This window comes from Salvelinus alpinus, chromosome 39, assembly GCF_045679555.1.
Source record: "Salvelinus alpinus chromosome 39, SLU_Salpinus.1, whole genome shotgun sequence".
Taxonomy (NCBI): Eukaryota; Metazoa; Chordata; class Actinopteri; order Salmoniformes; family Salmonidae; genus Salvelinus; species Salvelinus alpinus.
This window is the reverse complement of record NC_092124.1, coordinates 7,616,243-7,636,464: the sequence shown is the minus strand read 5'-3', so window position 1 is coordinate 7,636,464 and position 20,222 is coordinate 7,616,243. Positions and strand designations below refer to the sequence as shown.

Sequence of the window (20,222 nt, the reverse complement as noted above, 5' to 3'; positions counted from 1 at the left end):
TGCAAATTGGAGTGGGTCTCGGGTTTCTGGCATGATGGTTGATGTGAGCCATGACCAGCCTTTCAAAGCACTTCATGGCTCACCGACGTGAGTGCTATGGGGCCGTAATCATTTAGGCAGGTTACCTTGGCTTTCTTGGGCACAGGGACTATGGTGGTCTGTTTGAAACATGTAGGTATTACAGACTCGGTCAGGGAGAGATTGGAAATGTCAGTGAAGCCACTTGCCAGTCGGTCCGCACATGCTTTTGAGTACACATCCTGGTAATCCGTCTGGCTTGAGCACATAACTTGAAAAGACACTTTTATGCCATGATTTGGACTATCATTACCGTGTTTACGATCTGTTTATTATGTTCATTATGTTATGTCAATACCTGAAAGGATCATTTATGAAGAATGACAACAATCTTTCATTGCAGTCTGGTTTCTTTATTTACTTTCAACAGCAAAACATTCCAAAATGTGTATTCATTCGAAAAATGTAAATCAGTTATCATCTCCAGTATCATCACAAAGTCTAGTTCGTAAAATGTTGTCGACATTCACATAGCGGTTGTTTTGGTGGTGTCGGAGGTGGAACTGTGTTAGAGCTGTCAAATCCACAAGGGGCTCCTAGCATTATAACTAAAGCGGACATTGCCATTAGCTGCACGGAGTCGCAGTAACAGAAATAATATGCAGCCTTGTTTACAAGTTTGAACACTGGAATGTAAAATGTAATCTACACCTCGATTAGGATGATAGAGATCCTCATTATTTAGTTGAATGATTTTTCAATTTGAATGTAATTATTTCTACATAGCCTACACTTTCTTGTTTTGAACTAACTGGAGGGAGCGGGTGTGGCTTCGTGACCATAATCACAAGAGCAGCTGCTCACCGATTTGACAGCTGCAACGCAGTTCCACCTCCGACACCACAAAAACATCAGGTATCACCAGTTAACGCTTGATCTGATTGATTCTATGCTTTATTGATGATACTGAAGATTATACCATATAGTCTGCCCTGTAAATAATAATTGTTTCATTTATTATGGATCCCCATTAGCTGCTGCCTGGGGTTCATCAAAATTAAGGCAGTTTATACAATAAAAACATTACAACACATTCACAGATTTCAGACTTTACAACACACTGTGTGCCCTCAGGCCCCTACTCCACCACTACCACATACAGTGGGGAGAACAAGTATTTGATACACTGCCGATTTTGCAGGTTTTCCTACTTACAAAGCATGTAGAGGTCTGTAATTTGTATCATAGGTACACTTCAACTGTGAGAGACGGAATCTAAAACAAAAATCCAGAAAATCACATTGTATGATTTTTAAGTAATTCATTTGCATTTTATTGCATGACATAAGTATTTGATACATCAGAAAAGCAGAACTTAATATTTGGTACAGAAACCTTTGTTTGCAATTACAGAGATCATACGTTTCCTGTAGTTCTTGACCAGGTTTTCACACACTGCAGCAGGGATTTTGGCCCACTCCTCCATACAGACCTTCTCCAGATCCTTCAGGTTTCGGGGCTGTCGCTGGGCAATACGGACTTTCAATACGGACTTTTTGGGATGGTGTTCTTGGGGTTGTACTCATCCTTCTTCTTCCTCCAAACACGGCGAGTGGAGTTTAGACCAAAAAGCTCTATTTTTGTCTCATCAGACCACATGACCTTCTCCCATTCCTCCTCTGGATCATCCAGATGGTCATTGGCAAACTTCAGACGGGCCTGGACATGCGCTGGCTTGAGCAGGGGGACCTTGCGTGCGCTGCAGGATTTTAATCCATGACGGCGTAGTGTGTTACTAATGGTTTTCTTTGAGACTGTGGTCCCAGCTCTCTTCAGGTCATTGACCAGGCCGTGTAGTTCTGGGCTGATCCCTCACCTTCCTCATGATCATTGATGCCCAACGAGGTGAGATCTTGCATGGAGCCCCAGACCGAGGGTGATTGATCGTCATCTTGAACTTCTTCCATTTTTTTAATAATTGCGCCAACAGTTGTTGCCTTCTCACCAAGCTGCTTGCCTATTGTCCTGTAGCCCATCCCAGCCTTGTGCAGGTCTACAATTTTCTCCCTGATGTCCTTACACAGCTCTCTGGTCTTGGCCATTGTGGAGAGGTTGGAGTCTGTTTGATTGAGTGTGTGGACAGGTGTCTTTTATACAGGTAACGAGTTCAAACAGGTGCAGTTAATACAGGTAACGAGTGGAGAACAGGAGGGCTTCTTAAAGAAAAACTAACAGGTGTGTGAGAGACGGAATTCTTACTGGTTGGTAGGTGATCAAATACTTATGTCATGCAATAAAATGCAAATGAATTACTTAAAAATCATACAATGTGATTTTCTGGATTTTTGTTTTAGATTCCGTCTCTCACAGTTGAAGTGCACCTATGATAAAAATGACAGACCTCTACATGCTTTGTAAGTAGGAAAACCTGCAAAATCGGCAGTGTATCAAATACTTGTTCTCCCCACTCTATCTACAGTACACGGCAGATAGGGTATAGGCCAGGATGGTCCACCATGCAAAAAGTCTGTTCTGGTCCTGCATCTTCTGGTGACCTATTGGAAAACAAACAACAATGATATTAAGATTACTTTTGTTTTGATGACAAGACAAAGTAGCCTACACACCTGTGGAAGTTATCTAGACCCCTCCTATCAGCCAATCAGGGCTGTGTATGTAAATATATCATTTCATATTCAAATTTGATTCCTAATCTCCACACGATCAGACTAAGCATTTCGGTGGAGTCTCAGGGAAATAAATTATTAAAAATATATTTTGGCATTCTATTAAAAAAAAATAAAAAATTATTAGACAAAGTGATGATTAACAAAATGTAATTAAAAAGACTGCTTTAAAATGAGTCATTAAAAAGAGTTGTATGATTTGTTGAACATTGAAATCTTTTTTTTGGGGGGTTTTTGTAAGGTAACACTTTACCTTTTCTGTAAATCTGGTACCCTCACTTTGATCAAATTCATTTAAAAAGGTTTAACATTACATTACACACAGCTTCATGTCAAGTAAACATTTCCTCATTATAAAACACCAAAATTCAAACAACAGGACAAGGTTGTCCCTTTTCATCAGTGAAGCATTTTTACAGACACCATCACCACCATTTCATCTACTAATTCTTTCCTCAGTTCAACACATCCAGTTCCTTCTACATCCAACACCAACAGAATTAACAAACTTACTAATACTACATTACATGTCACTATACTCTATACATGGGCCATGTGCATTTTCTGCTGGTGTATTCTGAGGTAGCTCCTCTCTGAGAACCTCTTCCCACAGTGCGTACAGGCGAACGGCCTCTCTCCCGTGTGAACCTTCAGGTGCATCTTCAGCTGGTCCTGGCGGGAGAACCTCTTCTCACACTGGGGGCAGCTGTGGGGTTTCTCCCCTGTGTGGACCCTCTGGTGCCTCTTCAGGTTGGACGAGTCGGAGAAACTGGCCCGGCACAGTTGGCAGCCGAATGGTTTCTCCCCCGTGTGCATCCTCTGGTGGATCTCCACCTGTTTGGGGAAACTGAAGGCTTTCCCACAGAACGAACACGGGAAGCGCTTCTCCTTGGCGCTGCCACCTTTACTGATTCCATCTCTACTACTCTCAGTTGTCAATGGGCTTGTGTAGCCATTTAGTGTTGAGGCACTGGCATTGTCTGAGGTCTGGTTTAACATTAGCAGAGTGTGAGGAGGACGAAGGCCAGGGAGTGTCTGTGTTGTCGCAGGGTCCATGTTCCAGTTGATAGATCCTATAGAAGGCAGGCTGAAGGCAGCACCTGTTACGGGGTTAACCTGAAGCGCCATCAGTCTCTCTGAATCACAACTATAGGAGCAGGATGGAGCATCGCTAGCCGAGTCTGTGTCTGTTCTCGCCAGCCGAATAGGGACACCTCCAAATCTATGCCTCGCCCTGGTCTCAGCCAGTCTGTTGTCATGGAGACTAAGTTCGGACATTGTTTTGTGTCCGACTGTCTGTTTCTGGTTGTGGTTAACAGTGTTGTTCCCCAGCCCAGAGTTGAGGACGCTGTCCCATCCACTGACTTCCACTATGTCGCCTCTGGTCCTCGCCTGCTCAGTGATGTTGTCCCCAGGCCCCTTGGCTGCACCTTCCTGGTAGGGGGAATCTAAGATGGCTACCCAGTCTCCTCTGTTAGCCTCCAGCCAACCACCTGCAGGAAGAGGTTAGAAAATAGACTTTATAAACATGGCAGAGAACTCTACATATGGAGTTTTTTTGTTGTTGCAATTACCTGGTCAATTTCATACATTATATGTGTTTTTGTATGTAAACATAAGTTGAATTGATTGAATTTGATGAATGAAGAAAATGAAAAAAATAATAGCTAGCCCCTATTCCCATTGACGCTCTATTACTGTATGTAAGCTATATGTATTTGTCCCTTACCTTGCTCCCCCATCTTTAGTTGACTCAGCAGATCAATGCTCTCTGGTCCGTCTTCTATTGTCTCCTCTTTGACTAGCAGCAGATCAATCTTCCCATCCTCCATGTCTACTGACTGTAAGAGATACAGAGTGAGAGGATGTTGGATCAAGAAATCTGATATGAGCACCCTGCTATGGAGCATCTTCTGATTGGGCAATGAGGAATTGCTATGAGTACTATGTAAACGTGTTAGTTGAATTGATTACTTGACACTAATGGTTTGATAATTCAAAGGCATGGTCCCACACTTCATACAAAATTAATCAAGACCTGGACCCGTATCCACAAAGAGTCTCAGAGTAGAAATACTGATCAAGGATCATGTATATAGTCTATATAGTCTTATTCATTATGATCTAAAAGGCAAAACTGATCCTAGTATCAGACAGTAGTTCACAGTGGGCTCACCTCAGTGAGACTGTATGTGGTCCTGTGCTGCTCAGCTGGTTCCTCTGTGGGTTCAGGAGGAGGTGTAGTCTGGTTGTCCTCCATGACCATGGTCCCCTCATGGTTCCCCAGACCCTCCTCACACCCCTCATCCTTCACCAAAAGCACCTCTGGACCCTCCTCCTGGAAGAGAAAGGTGATACAGATTACACAGACATACACTCCCTCAGGTACATACACACAGATAATAAACACACTTTCAACATGGAGTGTTTCCCCATCCCCACTATGTTTGAGTCCTATACTGTAGTTACAGAATTACTTCATTGTCCCCCACGATGAAATCGGAGAGGGGACTATGGAACTGTCTCTGTATGCACGTTAGTCACACGCAATATCTCAGACACCACTGGTCCGAATTTGACTAAAGTTGGATTAATGAAACATCTTGCCATAGAGATCTGGGCCCAGTTTCCCAAAAGCATCTTAAGGCTAAGTTCATCATTAGCACCATTTTGGGAAACCGGGCCCTGGCACTTACAAAATGACACTGATTGGCCCAAGAGGGCGCTATAGCAATCAACTGAAATTCCAAAAGTTGAACAAGCAGATCTCCTGTCTCGACATGTTTACTGTTGCTTTGTTGTTGTTAAAACCATCAAGGTGGACATAAACTGAGTGTACAAAACATTAGGAACACCCGCTCTTTCCATGACATAGACTGACCAGGTGAAAGCTAGGATCCCTTCTTGATGTCACTTGTTAAATCCACTTCAATCAGTGTCGATGAAGGGGAGGAGACAAGTTAAAGAAATTATTTTCAAACCTTGAGATAATTGACACATGGATTGTGTATGTGTGCCAATCAGAGGGTGAATGGGCAAGACAAATGATGTAAGTGCCTTTGAAAGGGGTATGGTAGTAGGTGCCAGGCTCACCAGTTTGAGTGTGTCAAGAACTGCAACGCTGCTGGGTTTTTCACACTCAACAGAATGGTCCACCACCCAAAGGACATCCAGCCAACTTGACACTGTCGGAAGCATTGGAGTCAACATGGGCCAGCATCCCTGTGGAATGCTTGTAGATGCCTTGTAGAGTCCATGCCCCTACAAATTGACGTTTTTCCATCACTTTACTTAGATTTGTGTGTATTAGGTAGTTGTTGGGGAATTGTTAGATTACTTGTTAGATATTACTTCACTGTCAGAACTAGAAGCACAAGCATTTCGCTACACTCGCAATAACATCTGCTAACCATGTGTATGTGACCAATAAAAATGTATTTGATTTGATTTGTTAATAGGGCAAAAGGGGGTGAAACTCAATATTAGGATGTGGTTCCTAATGTATTGTGCACTCAGTGTAAATATGATGTTGTGGGTAAATAAGTCAGCTATGATAAGTCAAAAGTCATCATCAGACAAACCTGACTAAACTATTTTGAGGTGTACAGTAGGTGTTTGTTAGTGTGTGGGTATGTGTAGGTCCCGTGTGGCTCAGGTCCCGTGTGGCTCAGTTGGTAGAGCATGGCGCTTGCAACGCCAGGGTTGTGGGTTCATTCCCCACGGGGGGACCAGGATGAATAAGGATGAATATGTATGAATTTTCCAATTTGTAAGTCGCTCTGGATAAGAGCGTCTGCTAAATGACTTAAATGTAATGTAAATGTAATGTAATGTAGGTATATTTAGTAAGTGTATATTGATTATAAAGATAAAACTACTGTCGGGTGAGATCAGATGTGATGTATACTAAAGAGACTGTCAATGGAAGTCTTAGAATGAAAAGTCCCATTTTGTGTTTATTAAACATAAACAAGTTTTGAATACACCATCTGAAAACCACATACATGTCTCAACTACAATTCTGCATGAACTTGATAAACTACATTAATTTTGTCATTAAAAGCATCTTGGGAAAAACATTAAGTAGTTGAATGGAAATAATGAAATAGGCATTTGTGATCATCATATAACTTACACACTACAAACACAATATGTTAGACTTTTATATATATATACAGTGGGGAGAACAAGTATTTGATACACTGCCGATTTTGCAGGTTTTCCTACTTACAAAGCATGTAGAGGTCTGTAATTTTTATCATAGGTACACTTCAACTGTGAGAGACGGAATCTAAAACAAAAATCCAGAAAATCAGATTGTATGATTTTTAAGTAATTAATTTGCATTTTATTGCATGACATAAGTATTTGATCACCTACCAACCAGTAAGAATTTTGGCTCTCACAGACCTGTTAGTTTTTCTTTAAGAAGCCCTCCTGTTCTCCACTCATTACCTGTATTAATTGCACCTGTTTGAACTCGTTACCTGTATAAAAGAAACCTGTCCACACACTCAATCAAACAGACTCCAACCTCTCCACAATGGCCAAGACCAGAGAGCTGTGTAAGCACATCAGGGATAAAATTGTAGACCTGCACAAGGCTGGGATGGGCTACAGGACAATAGGCAAGCAGCTTGGTGAGAAGGCAACAACTGTTGGCGCAATTATTAGAAAATGGAAGAAGTTCAAGATGACGGTCAATCACCCTCGGTCTGGGGCTCCATGCAAGATCTCACCTCGTGGGGCATCAATGATCATGAGGAAGGTGAGGGATCAGCCCAGAACTGCACGGCAGGACCTGGTCAATGACCTGAAGAGAGCTGGGACCACAGTCTCAAAGAAAACCATTAGTAACACACTACGCCGTCATGGATTAAAATCCTGCAGCGCACGCAAGGTCCCCCTGCTCAAGCCAGCGCATGTCCAGGCCCGTCTGAAGTTTGCCAATGACCATCTGGATGATCCAGAGGAGGAATGGGAGAAGGTCATGTGGTCTGATGAGACAAAAATAGAGCTTTTTGGTCTAAACTTCACTCGCCGTGTTTGGAGGAAGAAGAAGGATGAGTACAACCCCAAGATCACCATCCCAACCGTGAAGCATGGAGGTGGAAACATCATTCTTTTGGGATGCTTTTCTGCAAAGGGGACAGGACGACTGCACCGTATTGAGGGGAAGATGGATGGGGCCATGTATCGCGAGATCTTGGCCAACAACCTCCTTCCCTCAGTAAGAGCATTGAAGATGGGTCGTGGCTGGGTCTTCCAGCATGACAACGACCCGAAACACACAGCCAGGGCAACTAAGGAGTGGCTCCGTAAGAAGCATCTCAAGGTCCTGGAGTGGCCTAGCCAGTCTCCAGACCTGAACCCAATAGAAAATCTTTGGAGGGAGCTGAAAGTCCATATTGCCCAGCGACAGCCCCGAAACCTGAAGGATCTGGAGAAGGTCTGTATGGAGGAGTGGGCCAAAATCCCTGCTGCAGTGTGTGCAAACCTGGTCAAGAACTACAGGAAACGTATGATCTCTGTAATTGCAAACAAAGGTTTCTGTACCATATATTAAGTTCTGCTTTTCTGATGTATCAAATACTTATGTCATGCAATAAAATGCAAATTAATTACTTAAAAATCATACAATCTGATTTTCTGGATTTTTGTTTTAGATTCCGTCTCTCACAGTTGAAGTGTACCTATGATAAAAATTACAGACCTCTACATGCTTTGTAAGTAGGAAAACCTGCAAAATCGGCAGTGTATCAAATACTTGTTCTCCCCACTGTATATATATATATATATATATATATATATGCCTTATATATCACACAATGTCTGAGCTTCAACGCTCTTAGTTGTTGCAGAAAAGGACACACTACTGCGGTTTACTTTTTTATTTCGTATTTTATTAGGATCCTCAATGAGCTGCTGTCAAGGCAGCGGTGACTCTTCCTGGGGTCCAAGCAGGAAACACAACAAATAAAATACATAATATAGATAATCTTCACAGACCTGGAGACTGTGAAGAGACCTCCGGTTGCATGTCTTGTGTGATACCGATAAGTGTCCGCACTGTGTGCCAACTGCTTGAACAGATAGTTCGGTACCTTCAACGCATCAACACCTTGCACAAAGACCAACAGTGATGTAGTCAATCTCTCCTCAACTTTGACATTCGCCCTCTGTGTACATCTAAGTGCAATACCTGCTGCTCTGTTTTGGACCAACTGCAATTTGCCTATGTTCTTCTTTGCTGCACCTGACCACACAACAGGAAAGTAGTCTAGGTGCGACAAAACTTGGACCTGTAGGACCTGTCTGGTTGACTGAGATATCAAGAAAGCAGAGTAACGCCTTCCCATTTTAGTAACTATTGAGTCTATATGTTTTGACCATGATAGCTTGCTATCTAGAGTGATACCCAGCAGTTTAGTCTCTTCAACTTGCTCAATTGCCACATTATTCAATAATAGATCCAAATGAGGTTTAGGGTTGAGCCAGTGATTTTTACCAGAAATTATGATTTTCGTTTTTTGAGATATTTAGCACCAGACTATTGCTAGTTACCCATTCTAAAACTGACTGGAGCTCTATGTTAAGGGTGTCAGTTATTTATATTACACCCGCAGTGTATACTGTTGAGTCGTCATTGTACATGGACAAACAGGCTTTATTCAAAGTCAGTGGAAGATCATTAGTAAACACAGAAAACAATAATGGTCCAAGCCGGCTGCCCTGCGGTACACCACACAAAATCAAATTTGCATTAGAGAGGCTTCCATTAAAGAAAACCCTCTGTGTTCTATTGGATTGGTAATTGTCCATCCATGATAAGGCAGAGGATATTAATCCATAACACCTACGTTTTTTCAGCAATATGTTATGATCAATGATATCAAAGTCTAACATAACAACTCCCACAATCTTCTTAACAATTTCTTTCAGCCAATCATCAGTCGTGTCAGTGCCGAGTATGTTGAGTGCTCTTCCCTATAAGCATGCTGAAAGTCTGTTGTTAATTTGTTTTCTGTAAAATAACATTGTATTTGATTGAAGGTGCTTTGCTATCTTTGGGCAGCGGAATGACCTTTGCCTCCCTCCAGGCCTGAGGGCACACGCTGTCTTCTAGGCTTAGATTGAATATCTGGAAAATAGGAGTCGCAATATATTCCGCAACAAATCTCAGTAATTTACCATCCAGGTAGTCAGTTCCAGGTGGTTTGTCCTTATTTATAGATCGCACATAAAAAAAAAAATCTCTTCCACACTAACTTTGCGGGATTCAAAGCTACAGCGCTTGTCTTTCATAATTTGGTGTGTTATGCATGAATATGAAGGCTCAGCATTTCTTGTTTGCATGTCATGCTAATCTTGTCAACAAAAAAGTTATTAAAGTGGTTGGCAATATCAAAGGGTTTTGTTATGAATGAGCCATCAGCCTCAATGAAGGATGGAGCCGAGTTAGCCTAGAATTTCATTTAAGAACTCCAAAGCTTTTTATTATAATTCTTTATATAATTTATCTTTGTTCCATTGTATAGTTTCTTCTTCTTTTTGTTTAGTTTAGTTACATGATTTGTCAATTTATTGAATGTTTGCCAATCTGCTTTGTTTCCAGACGTATTTTCCATTCCCTTAGCGTACAGGCGAACGACCTTTCTCCCGTGTGGACCTTCAGGTGCCTCTTCAGATGGTGCTGGTGGCAGAACCGCTTCTCACAGTGGGGGCAGCTGTAGCGTTTCATCCCTGTGTGGACCCTCTGATACTTCTTCAGGGTGCCAGCTTCAACGAAGCGCATGTGACACTGTGTACAGCTGTAGGGTTTCTCCCGTATGGACCCTCTTGTGGATCTCCACCTTCTGGGGGCAGCTGAAGCTACAGAACATGCAGAAGACCCGTTCTCTTTACGATTGCCTGATGTGGCTCCGACTTCCTGAGCCTGAGCTCTAGGCATGTCGCTTGAGTCCAATACCTGATCGAAAAGGACATGGCCGCATGAATCGGAAGGCCCCATCAGCGTGGACACTGGGTCGCGATCCCTCAACGTGTTTGAAGGGGAGTGGGTCGTGACATTTCTCTAAGCTTTCCCTGTAATCTAAGAAATCTCTGCCCTGTGAGTGTCCGTCACCTAGGTGATTATCTGCATTCCATGTTGTAGGAACGTCACAGTCACTTCATCTACGACCAGACCCTCCCCTTTCTTATCTTGGCACCGTTCAGAGTATACACTACTACTGTACCGGTTCCAGTCCCCTCTAAATCAGTCTGTGTCTCTAATCCCAAGGGCATGTTGCCAGGGTCCTTCTCTGTAGTGTAAGAACAAGCAGGATCACCACCACCAGTTTCTAACGTGTCACCATCACCATGGGAATGAACCGTCCTCTGGCTCTGGTGAAATACCAGGAGGACAGCCCAGTCTCCCCAGACCCAGTCTCTCTGAGTCTGATCTGTGGTCAGATCCTGTGTGTAAGAGCCTGTGTGTTACAGTTAAAGCCTTGGGTGTCTGTTTCTGACTTGAGGATGGCAATCTGCGTTCCACTGACCTCCGTCATGCTGCGCCGGGTCCTGGGCTGCACTGGGGCGGTGGTGGGGTCCTCTGTGGCTACAGGGGTCGCTCCAGCCACTCCAGTTTGGATGTCTCTGCTGTGCAGTGGAGCTTCCTCTCCTTCAGACCTTTCCAGCTTGACCCCAGGACCTGCAGTCTCTGCATCTGCAGACTGACACAAGAAGAGAGGAGGTTATTACTGGTACATGAGTACAATTGGATAACAATGTCCTAGGGAAGTCTCACAAGCTCCCCTATGGCAGATGTACATGTAAGCAAATGAATAGCTGAGTGGAGCCTTTCTGAAATAAATCAGCCACATTTGATTTACAAAGTAACTGTAATTATTAATGCAACAATGTTACCCTATCCTCTATCACGTGCTTGGTTAAGGTTCCACTCCCCTCATCAACAGTGATTGGTTGGTCATCTCTCCATGTATTGTGTCCTGCTGGCTTCTCAAAGCGCCTGTGGCCTCCAGTGAGATGTCCTTCACCTGAGAAAGTGATTGGGGGAAAATAGGTTGTTAGGTTAGCTATTGTCTACTCAAAGGTATAGACCCCTTTCTGTGTTTGCAAACATTGCTGCACGAGGGCGATATGCGCAATTTGGTTGCAGAACACGGCGGAGTTGTCATAGAACGCCGCCCCCCAAAAATCTATTTACATATTTCTTATGAATGCATTTCAAACTACTTTTGGATTATAAGGCTCATATGAATGTTCTGCTTAATATAATGTTTGTGTCATCATCTCAAATCAACTGCTTTATACTTAAAACCTCTTATGGCTGCAGGGGCAGTATTGAGTAGCTTGGATGAAAAGGTGCCCAGAGGTGCCCAGAGTAAACTGCCTGCTCCTCAGTCCCAGTTGCTAATATATGCATATTATTAGTCTATTTGGATAGAAAACACTCTGAAGTTTCTAAAACTGTTTGAATGATGTCTGTGAGTGTAACATAACTCATATGGCAGGCAAAAACCAGAGAAAAAATCCAACCAGGAAGTGGGAAATCTGAGGTTTGTAGGTTTTCAACTCATTCCCTATTGAAGATACAGTGTGATATTGGTCATGTTGCACTTCCTAAGGCTTCCACTAGATGTCAACAGTCTTTAGAAACTTGTTTGAGGCTTCTACTGTAAAGGAGGGGCTCATAAGGTGTCTTTGAGTCAGTGGTCTGGCAGAGTGCCACAGGCTCGTGACGCTCGTTCACGTGAGAGGTAGCTCGCGTTCCATCGCATTTCTACAGACAGGAATTCTCCAGTTGGAACATTATTGAAGATTTATGTTGAAAACATCCTAAAGATTGATTCTATACATCGTTTGACATGTTTCTACGGACTGTAACGGAACTTTTTGACATTTCGTCTGCTCCTAGTGTACGCGCTTCGTGACTTTGGATTTGTTTACAAAACGCGCTAACAAAAGTAGCTATTTGGACATAAATGATGGACATTATCGAACAAAACAAACATTTATTGTGGAACTGGGATTCCTGGGAGTGCATTCTGATGAAGATCATCAAAGGTAAATTCTATTCAAATATACTAATAATATGCATATATTAGCAACTGGGACTGAGTAGCAGGCCGTTTACTCTGGGCACCTTATTCATCCAAGCTACTCAATACTGCCCCCAGCCATAAGAAGAAGTTAATGTGTTTGAGCCAATCAGTTGTGCTGTGACAAGGTAGGGGTGGTATACAGAAGATAGCCCTATTTGGTAAAAGACCAAATCCATATTATCGCAAGAATAGCTCAAATAAGCAATGAGAAACGACAGTCCATCATTACCTTAAGACACAAAGGTCAGTCAAGTGCAGTCGCAAAAACCATCAAGCGCTATGATGAAACTGGCTCTCACGAGGACCGCCACAGGAAAGGAAGACCCAGAGTTACCTCTGCTGCAAAGGACAAGTTCATTAGAGTTACCAGCCTCAGAAATTGCAACCCCCGGGCCTCCCAAGTGTCGCAGTGCCACTAAAGATCCTGGTTCGTGTCCAGGCTCTGTTGCAGCCAACCGCGACCGGGAGACCCACAATTGGCCCAGCGTTGTCCAGGTTAGGGGAAGGTTTGGCCGGCAGGGATGTCCTTGTCCCATCACGCTCTAGCGACTCCTATGGCGGGCCGGGCGCATGCACGCTGACACGGTCGCCAGGTGTACGGTGTTTCCTAATTTCCTCATTGGTGTGGCTGGCTTCCGGATTAAGCGGGCATTGTGTCAAGAAGCAGTGCAGCTTGGTTGGGTTGTGTTTCGGAGGACGCACGGCTCTCGACCTTCGCCTCTCCCAAGTCTGTACAGGAGTTGCAGCGATGAGACAAGACTGTAACTACCAATTAGATACCACGAAATTGAGAGGAAAAATGGGTAAAAAAATAAATAGGTATTTGCAGCCCAAATAAATGCTTCACAGAGTTCTAGTAACAGACACATCTCAATATCAACTGTTCAGAGGAGACTGCGTGAATCAGGCCTTCATGGTCGAATTGCTGCAAAGAAACCACTACTAAAGGACACCAATAAGAAGAAGAGACTTGTTTGGGCCAAGACATGAGCAAAGGACATTAGACCAGTGGAAATCTGTTCTTTGGTCTGAAGAGTCCAAATTTGATCGCTGTGGCTTTGTGAGATGCAGAGTTGGTGAACGGATGTCTCCGCATGTGATGGTGTGGGGGTGCTTTGCTGGTGACACTGTCAGTGATTTATTTAGAATTCAAGGCACACTTAACCAGCATGGCTACCACAGCATTCTGCAGCGATACGCCATCCCATCTGGTTTGTGCTTAGCGGGACTATAATTTGGTTTTCAACAGGACAATGACCCAACACACCTCCAGGCTGTGGAAGGGCTATTTGATCAAGAAGGAGATTGATGGAGTGCTGCATCAGATGACCTGGTCTCCACAATCACCCAACCTCAACCCAAATGAGATGGTTTGGGATGAGTTGGACCGCAGAGTAAAGGAAAAGCAGCCAACAAGTGCTCAGCATATGTGGGAACTCCTTCAAGATGGTTGGAAAATCATTGCAGGTGAAGCTGGTTGAAGCTGGTTGAGAGTGTGCAAAGCTGTCAAAGGCAAAGGGTGGCTACTTTGAAGAATCTAAAATCTAAAATATATTTCGATTTGTTTAACATTTCTTTGGTTACTACATGATTCATGTGTTATTTCATAGTTTTGATGTCTTCACTATTATTCTACAATGTAGAAAATAGTAAAAAATTAAGAAAAACCCTTGAATGAGTAGGTGTGTCAACTTTTGACTGGTACTGTATATACAAAAGTATGTGGACACCCCTTCAAATTAGTGGACTCTGCTATTTCAGCCACATCCATTGCTGACAGGTGTACAACATCAAGCACACAGCCATGTAATCTCCATGGCAAACATTGGCAGTAGAATGGCTCAGTGACTTTCAACGTGGCAACGTCATACGATGCCACCTTTCCAACAAGTCAGTTCGTCAAATTTCTGCCCTGTTAGAGCTGCCCCGGTCAACTGTAAGTGCTGTTATTGTGAACAGGAAACGTCTAGGAGCAACAACGGCTCAGCCGCTAAGGTCATACAAGGACACACGACGGGACCGCTGAAGCACGTAAAAATCGTCTGTCCTTCGGTTGCCACACTCACTACCGCGTTCCAAACTGCCTCTGGAAGCAACGTCAGCATAAGAACTGTTCGTCGGGAGCTTCATGAAATGGGTTTCCATTGCCGCGCAAGCCTAAGATCACCATGCACAATGCCAAGCGTCTGCTGGAGTGGTGAAAAGCTCACAGCCATTGGACTCTGGAGCAGTGGAAACGCGTTCTTTGGAGTGATGAATCATGCTTCACCATCTGGCAGTCCGATGGACGAATCTGGGTTGGCGGATACCAGGAAAATGCTGGCACGACAACGCCTATTCCCCCTCAGGAGACTGAAAATATTTTGGCATGGGTCCTCAGATCCTCTAAAAGTTATACAGCTGAACCATCATTTAAATTGATTTCACCTTTATTTAACCAGGTAGGCAAGTTGAGAACAAGTTCTCATTTACAATTGCGACCTGGTCAAGATAAAGCAAAGCAGTTCGACACATACAACAACACAGAGTTACACATGGAGTAAAACAAACATACAGTCAATATTACAGTAGAAATATAAGTCTATATACAATGTGAGGAAATGAGGTGAGATAAGGGAGGTAAAGGCAAAAAAAGGCCATGGTGGCGAAGTAAATACAATATAGCAAGTAAAACACTGGAATGGTAGATTTGCAGTGGAAGAATGTGCAAAGTAGAGATAGAAATAATGGGGTGCAAAGGAGCAAAATAAATAAATAAATAAATAAATACAGTAGCGGGAGAGGTAGTTGTTTGGGCTAAATTATAGATGGGCTATGTACAGGTGCAGTAATCTGTGAGCTGCTCTGACAGCTGGTGCTTAAAGCTAGTGAGGGAGATAAGTGTTTCCAATTTCAGAGATTTTTGTAGTTCGTTCCAGTCATTGGCAGCAGAGAACTGGAAGGAGAGGCGGCCAAAGGAAGAATTGAGAGATATAGAGATATACCTGCTGGAGCGCGTGCTACAGGTGGGTGCTGCTCTGGTGACCAGCGAGCTGAGATAAGGGGGGGCTTTACCTAGCAGGGTCTTGTAGATGACCTGGAGCCAGTGGGTTTGGCGACGAGTATGAAGCGAGGGCCAGCCAACGAGAGCCAGCCAACGAGAGCGTACAGGTCGCAGTGCTGGGTAGTATATGGGGCTTTGGTGACAAAACGGATGGCACTGTGATAGACTGCATCCAATTTATTGAGTAGGGTATTGGAGACTATTTTGTAAATGACATCGCCGAAGTCGAGGATCGGTAGGATGGTCAGTTTTACAAGGGTATGTTTGGCAGCATGAGTGAAGGATGTTTTGTTGCGAAATAGGAAGCCAATTCTAGATTTAACTTTGGATTGGAGATGTTTGATGTGAGTCTGGAAGGAGAGTTTACAGTCTAACCAGACACCTAGGTATTTGTAGTTGTCCACATATTCTAAGTCAGAACCGTCCAGAGTAGTAATGTTGGACGGGCGGGCTGGTGCAGGCAGCGAACGGTTGAAGAGCATGCATTTAGTTTTACTTGTATTTAAGAGCAATTGGAGGCCACGGAAGGAGAGTTGTATGGCATTGAAGCTCGTCTGGAGTGTTGTTAACACAGTGTCTAAAGAAGGGCCAGAAGTATACAGAATGGTTTCGTCTGCGTAGAGGTGGATCAGAGACTCACCAGCAGCAAGAGTGACATCATTGATGTATACAGAGAAGAGAGTCGGTCCAAGAATTGAACCCTGTGGCACCCCCATAGAGAATGCCAGAGGCCCGGACAACAGGCCCTCCGATTTGACACACTGAACTCTATCAGAAAAGTAGTTGGTGAACCAGGCGAGGCAATCATTTGAGAAACCAAGGCTATCGAGTCTGCCGATGAGGATGTGGTGATTGACAGAGTCGAAAGCCTTGGCCAGGTCAATGAATACGGCTGCACAGTATTGTTTCTTATCGATGGCGGTTAGGATATCGTTTAGGACCTTGAGCGTGGCTGAGGTGCACCCATGACCAGCTCTGAAACCAGATAGCATAGCGGAGAAGGTATGGAGGGATTCGAAATGGTCGGTAATCTGTGACTGGTTGCATCACCGCCTGGTATGGCAACTGCTCGGCCTCCGACCGCAAGGCCCTACAGAGCGTAGTACATCACTGGGGCCAAACTTCATGCCAGTACATCACTGGGGCCAGGACCTCTATACCAGGCGGTGTCAGAGGAAGACCTTAAAAATTGCCAGACTCCAGCCACCCTAGTCAAAGACTGTTCTCTCTGCTACCGCACGGCAAGCGGTACCGGAGCGCCAAGTCTAGGTCCAAAAGGCTTCTTAACAGCTGCTAGCCTGAAGCCATAAGACTCCTGAATAGCCATTCAAATGGCCACCCAGACTATTTGCATTGTCCCCCCCTTTTACACTGCTGCTACACTCTGTTTATTATCTATGCATAGTCACTTTATCTCTACCTACATGTACATATTACAGTACCTCAATTACCTCGACTAACCTGTGCCCCCACACATTGACTCTGTACCAGCCCCCCCTGTATATAGCCTCACCATTGTTATTTTATTGTTGCTCTTTAATTATTTTGTATTTTTCTTCTATTTTTTGTACTTCAGTTTATTTTAGTAAATACTTTCTTAACACGTATTTTTCTTAAAACTGCATTGTTGGTTAAGGGCTTGTAAGTAAGCATTTCACTGTAAGGTCTACACCTGTTGTATTCGGCGCATGTGACAAATAACATTTTATTTTATTTAACAATAACATTCTAGACGATTATGTGCTTCCAAATTTGTGGATAGGCCCTTTCAAGTTTCAGCATGACAATGCCCCTGTGCACAAAGCGAGGTCCATATAGAAATGGTTTGTCGAGATCGGTGTGGAAGAACTTGACTGGTCTGCACAGAGCCCCGACCTCAACCTCATCAAACACCTTCGGGATGAATTGGAACGCCGACTGCGAACCAGGCCTACTCGCCCAACATCAGTACCCGATCTCATTAATGCTCTTGTGGCTGAATGTGATGCAAGTCCCCTCAGCAATGTTTGAACATCTAGTGGAAAGCTTTCGCAGAAAAGTGGAGGCTGTTATTTTTTTATTAAACCCTTATTTTACCAGGTAAGTTGACTGAGAACACATTCTCATTTACAGCACGACCTGGGGTATAGCTACACCCCTACTCTTACGATAAGTGCCATGGGATCTTTAGTGACCACAGATAGGACACCCGTTTAACGTCCCATCTGAAAGACGGCACCCTACACAGGGCAATGTCAAGCTGAGGAAAGGGGTTGGAAAAATGTAACCACTTTGCTATGGATGCAAGGACTGACCATCCATTATATCACAATTCTAGTTTTAACCATGTTTTGAGGCTATATCGTGTTTGTTTACAAGTATTGGAATAAAACAATTGTATATTTTGGGTTCTGATTGGGTTAGACAGTTGAACTAAGCTCATGAGGCAAAGGGGGACCAACTCCATATTAATGCCCATGATTTTGGAAATAAGATGTTCGACAAGCAGGTGTCCACATACTTTTGGTCATGTAGTAATCTGGGGAATTATTGCATACTCTCCAAAAACTGACCAAGACCAAATTCTGGTTAACACATCTGAACACATGTGCAGAGGAGAACCGGGCAACAGGCACTGAGCTATATGAAGAGAAGAACGGGGCGACAGCCCCCGCCTTCTGCAAAATGTACCTCTTGCCATTCCTCTGTACCGGTCAAGAATCTTGACATTACTGGTACGACTTGCGAGGGTGCGCTCTCGAATGGTCCTCTCTGCGCGTTCCCGTGCCACCTTCAGGTCCAGTAGCTGTAGTTTCCTCCGCAATGCCCTGTTTTCTTTCTGGCTTTGAGTTATTTCTAAACGAAACACTGCATAGTCGTTGTCTACGAGTGTACATATCTCTGCAACGGCTGCATTCGCTAGCATCTCCATAATGGAGGCTATTTGAGTGTGAAAGCCCATACCGTTAAAGTTATCCATTGGCATTGTTAGCTAATGTTAGCAGCTAGCTAGCGTTACTTAGAAAACATCTATCAAGCAAGTCCTGTCTCCAACACGAATTAAACGGCTTGCAGTTAAAATATGAATATGTTTTGTTCCAGTGTGTTAATAAACGTCTATGTAACAAAAATAAAAATACTAACGTGGGAGTTGTTCTTGGTCACTGTTCACTTCCGTTTACACTGAAGAGAAAGGAGCTTATTGGTTGGGGTCATAGCTCAAAGGGCGTGGTGAAATGAAAAACGTATGCGAGCTGTTTGAAATCCAAATAAGGTACTGCTTATTACGTTACACATTAAAGCGCCAATCAGTGTTTGAAACAATAAGGGAAGTCCCCTCTCCTGTTTCTGTAAAAAGCTTAGGGATAGGGTTGGGAAAATGTAACTGCTCTCAAATTCATAGACAAAGCTAAGGATGCAAGGACTGACCAGCCACTAAGGCGCAGCGGTCTAAGGCACTACATCTCAGGGCAAGAGGCATCACTACAATTCCTTGTTCGAATCCAGGCTCCATCACATCCGGCCGTGATTGGGAGTCCCATAGGGCAGCGCATAATTGGCCCAGCGTCGTCCGGGTTTGGCCGGGGTAGGTCGTCATTGTAAATAAGAATTTGTTCTTAACTGATGTATTTAATATAAATATATAATATAAAATAAAATCTATGATATCTGTACCTGCTTTAAATTACATTTTTTAGCAGTGGCCAAGTAGGCTACTGTGGCTATTTGATCATAATGTAGGCCGGCCAGAGTGGCCTACCATCAAAAACAACGGATAAAAACGCATCTCCTAACATTTTAACATGGAAATAGCTGTTCTATCATTCAGCCTACAGTAGCAGCCAATGTGTTGTGTTCAATGCCTACATTCCATGAGACTTTTGAAGAAAAAAAAACATGCAGGGTCTGTGACATCAACCTGTTTATCCACTTGTCCTTTACGACAAGGAGGTGACTGAAAATGTTGTATTTGATGCAAGAAACCACCTTACAAAATAAAATGCATTATTATTCCCATACCATTATTACAGAGAATCAGACAAATGATTCTACCCTTTGCCTATTGGCTACTTAGCTTATTCAAGACTGTCTCAAAATACAACACAAAACTCTTTTACCTGACTCACTTTTCAAAGATGGCTAGAAATGCACACGTTGTGCTCTTGTTTGAAGCAACCCCTCCCCATTGTTGACTAGAAATGAGTTATAACTGGGCTAATAACTCACTAACTAGCAAAGAATATGAACAAATATGCACACGTGGCTACATGCAGCTTTCACTTTGATTTCAAAACAAGCTCTTCTACTTTAGACCGCTCCCACAGTAGTTTAAACACAGTCCAGTTCAAAGTGAATGGCACAGATCCATATATGGCAATGGCTATTTGC

At 43.5% G+C, this 20,222-nt stretch overlaps 1 protein-coding gene across 2 annotated transcripts; it reads right to left on the bottom strand.

Moving 5' to 3' along the window:
• Positions 1-415: 415 nt before the first annotated feature.
• LOC139566761 (uncharacterized) lies at positions 416-19,006 on the bottom strand. 2 transcript variants are annotated; one of them, XM_071388054.1, is made up of 7 exons: positions 18,525-19,006; positions 11,613-11,743; positions 11,246-11,419; positions 4,882-5,043; positions 4,435-4,546; positions 3,219-4,198; positions 416-2,573 (listed from the first exon to the last, which is right to left on the bottom strand). In XM_071388054.1, the coding sequence occupies exons 1-6, from the start codon at positions 18,817-18,819 to the stop codon at positions 3,246-3,248; spliced, it is 1,827 nt and encodes a 608-aa protein (XP_071244155.1). In that variant the 5' UTR covers positions 18,820-19,006; the 3' UTR covers positions 416-2,573; positions 3,219-3,245. The 2 variants fall into 2 exon arrangements, with proteins under 2 accessions (XP_071244155.1, XP_071244154.1); XM_071388053.1 differs by having other exon boundaries at positions 416-4,198.
• Between the last annotated feature and the right edge of the window lie 1,216 nt (positions 19,007-20,222).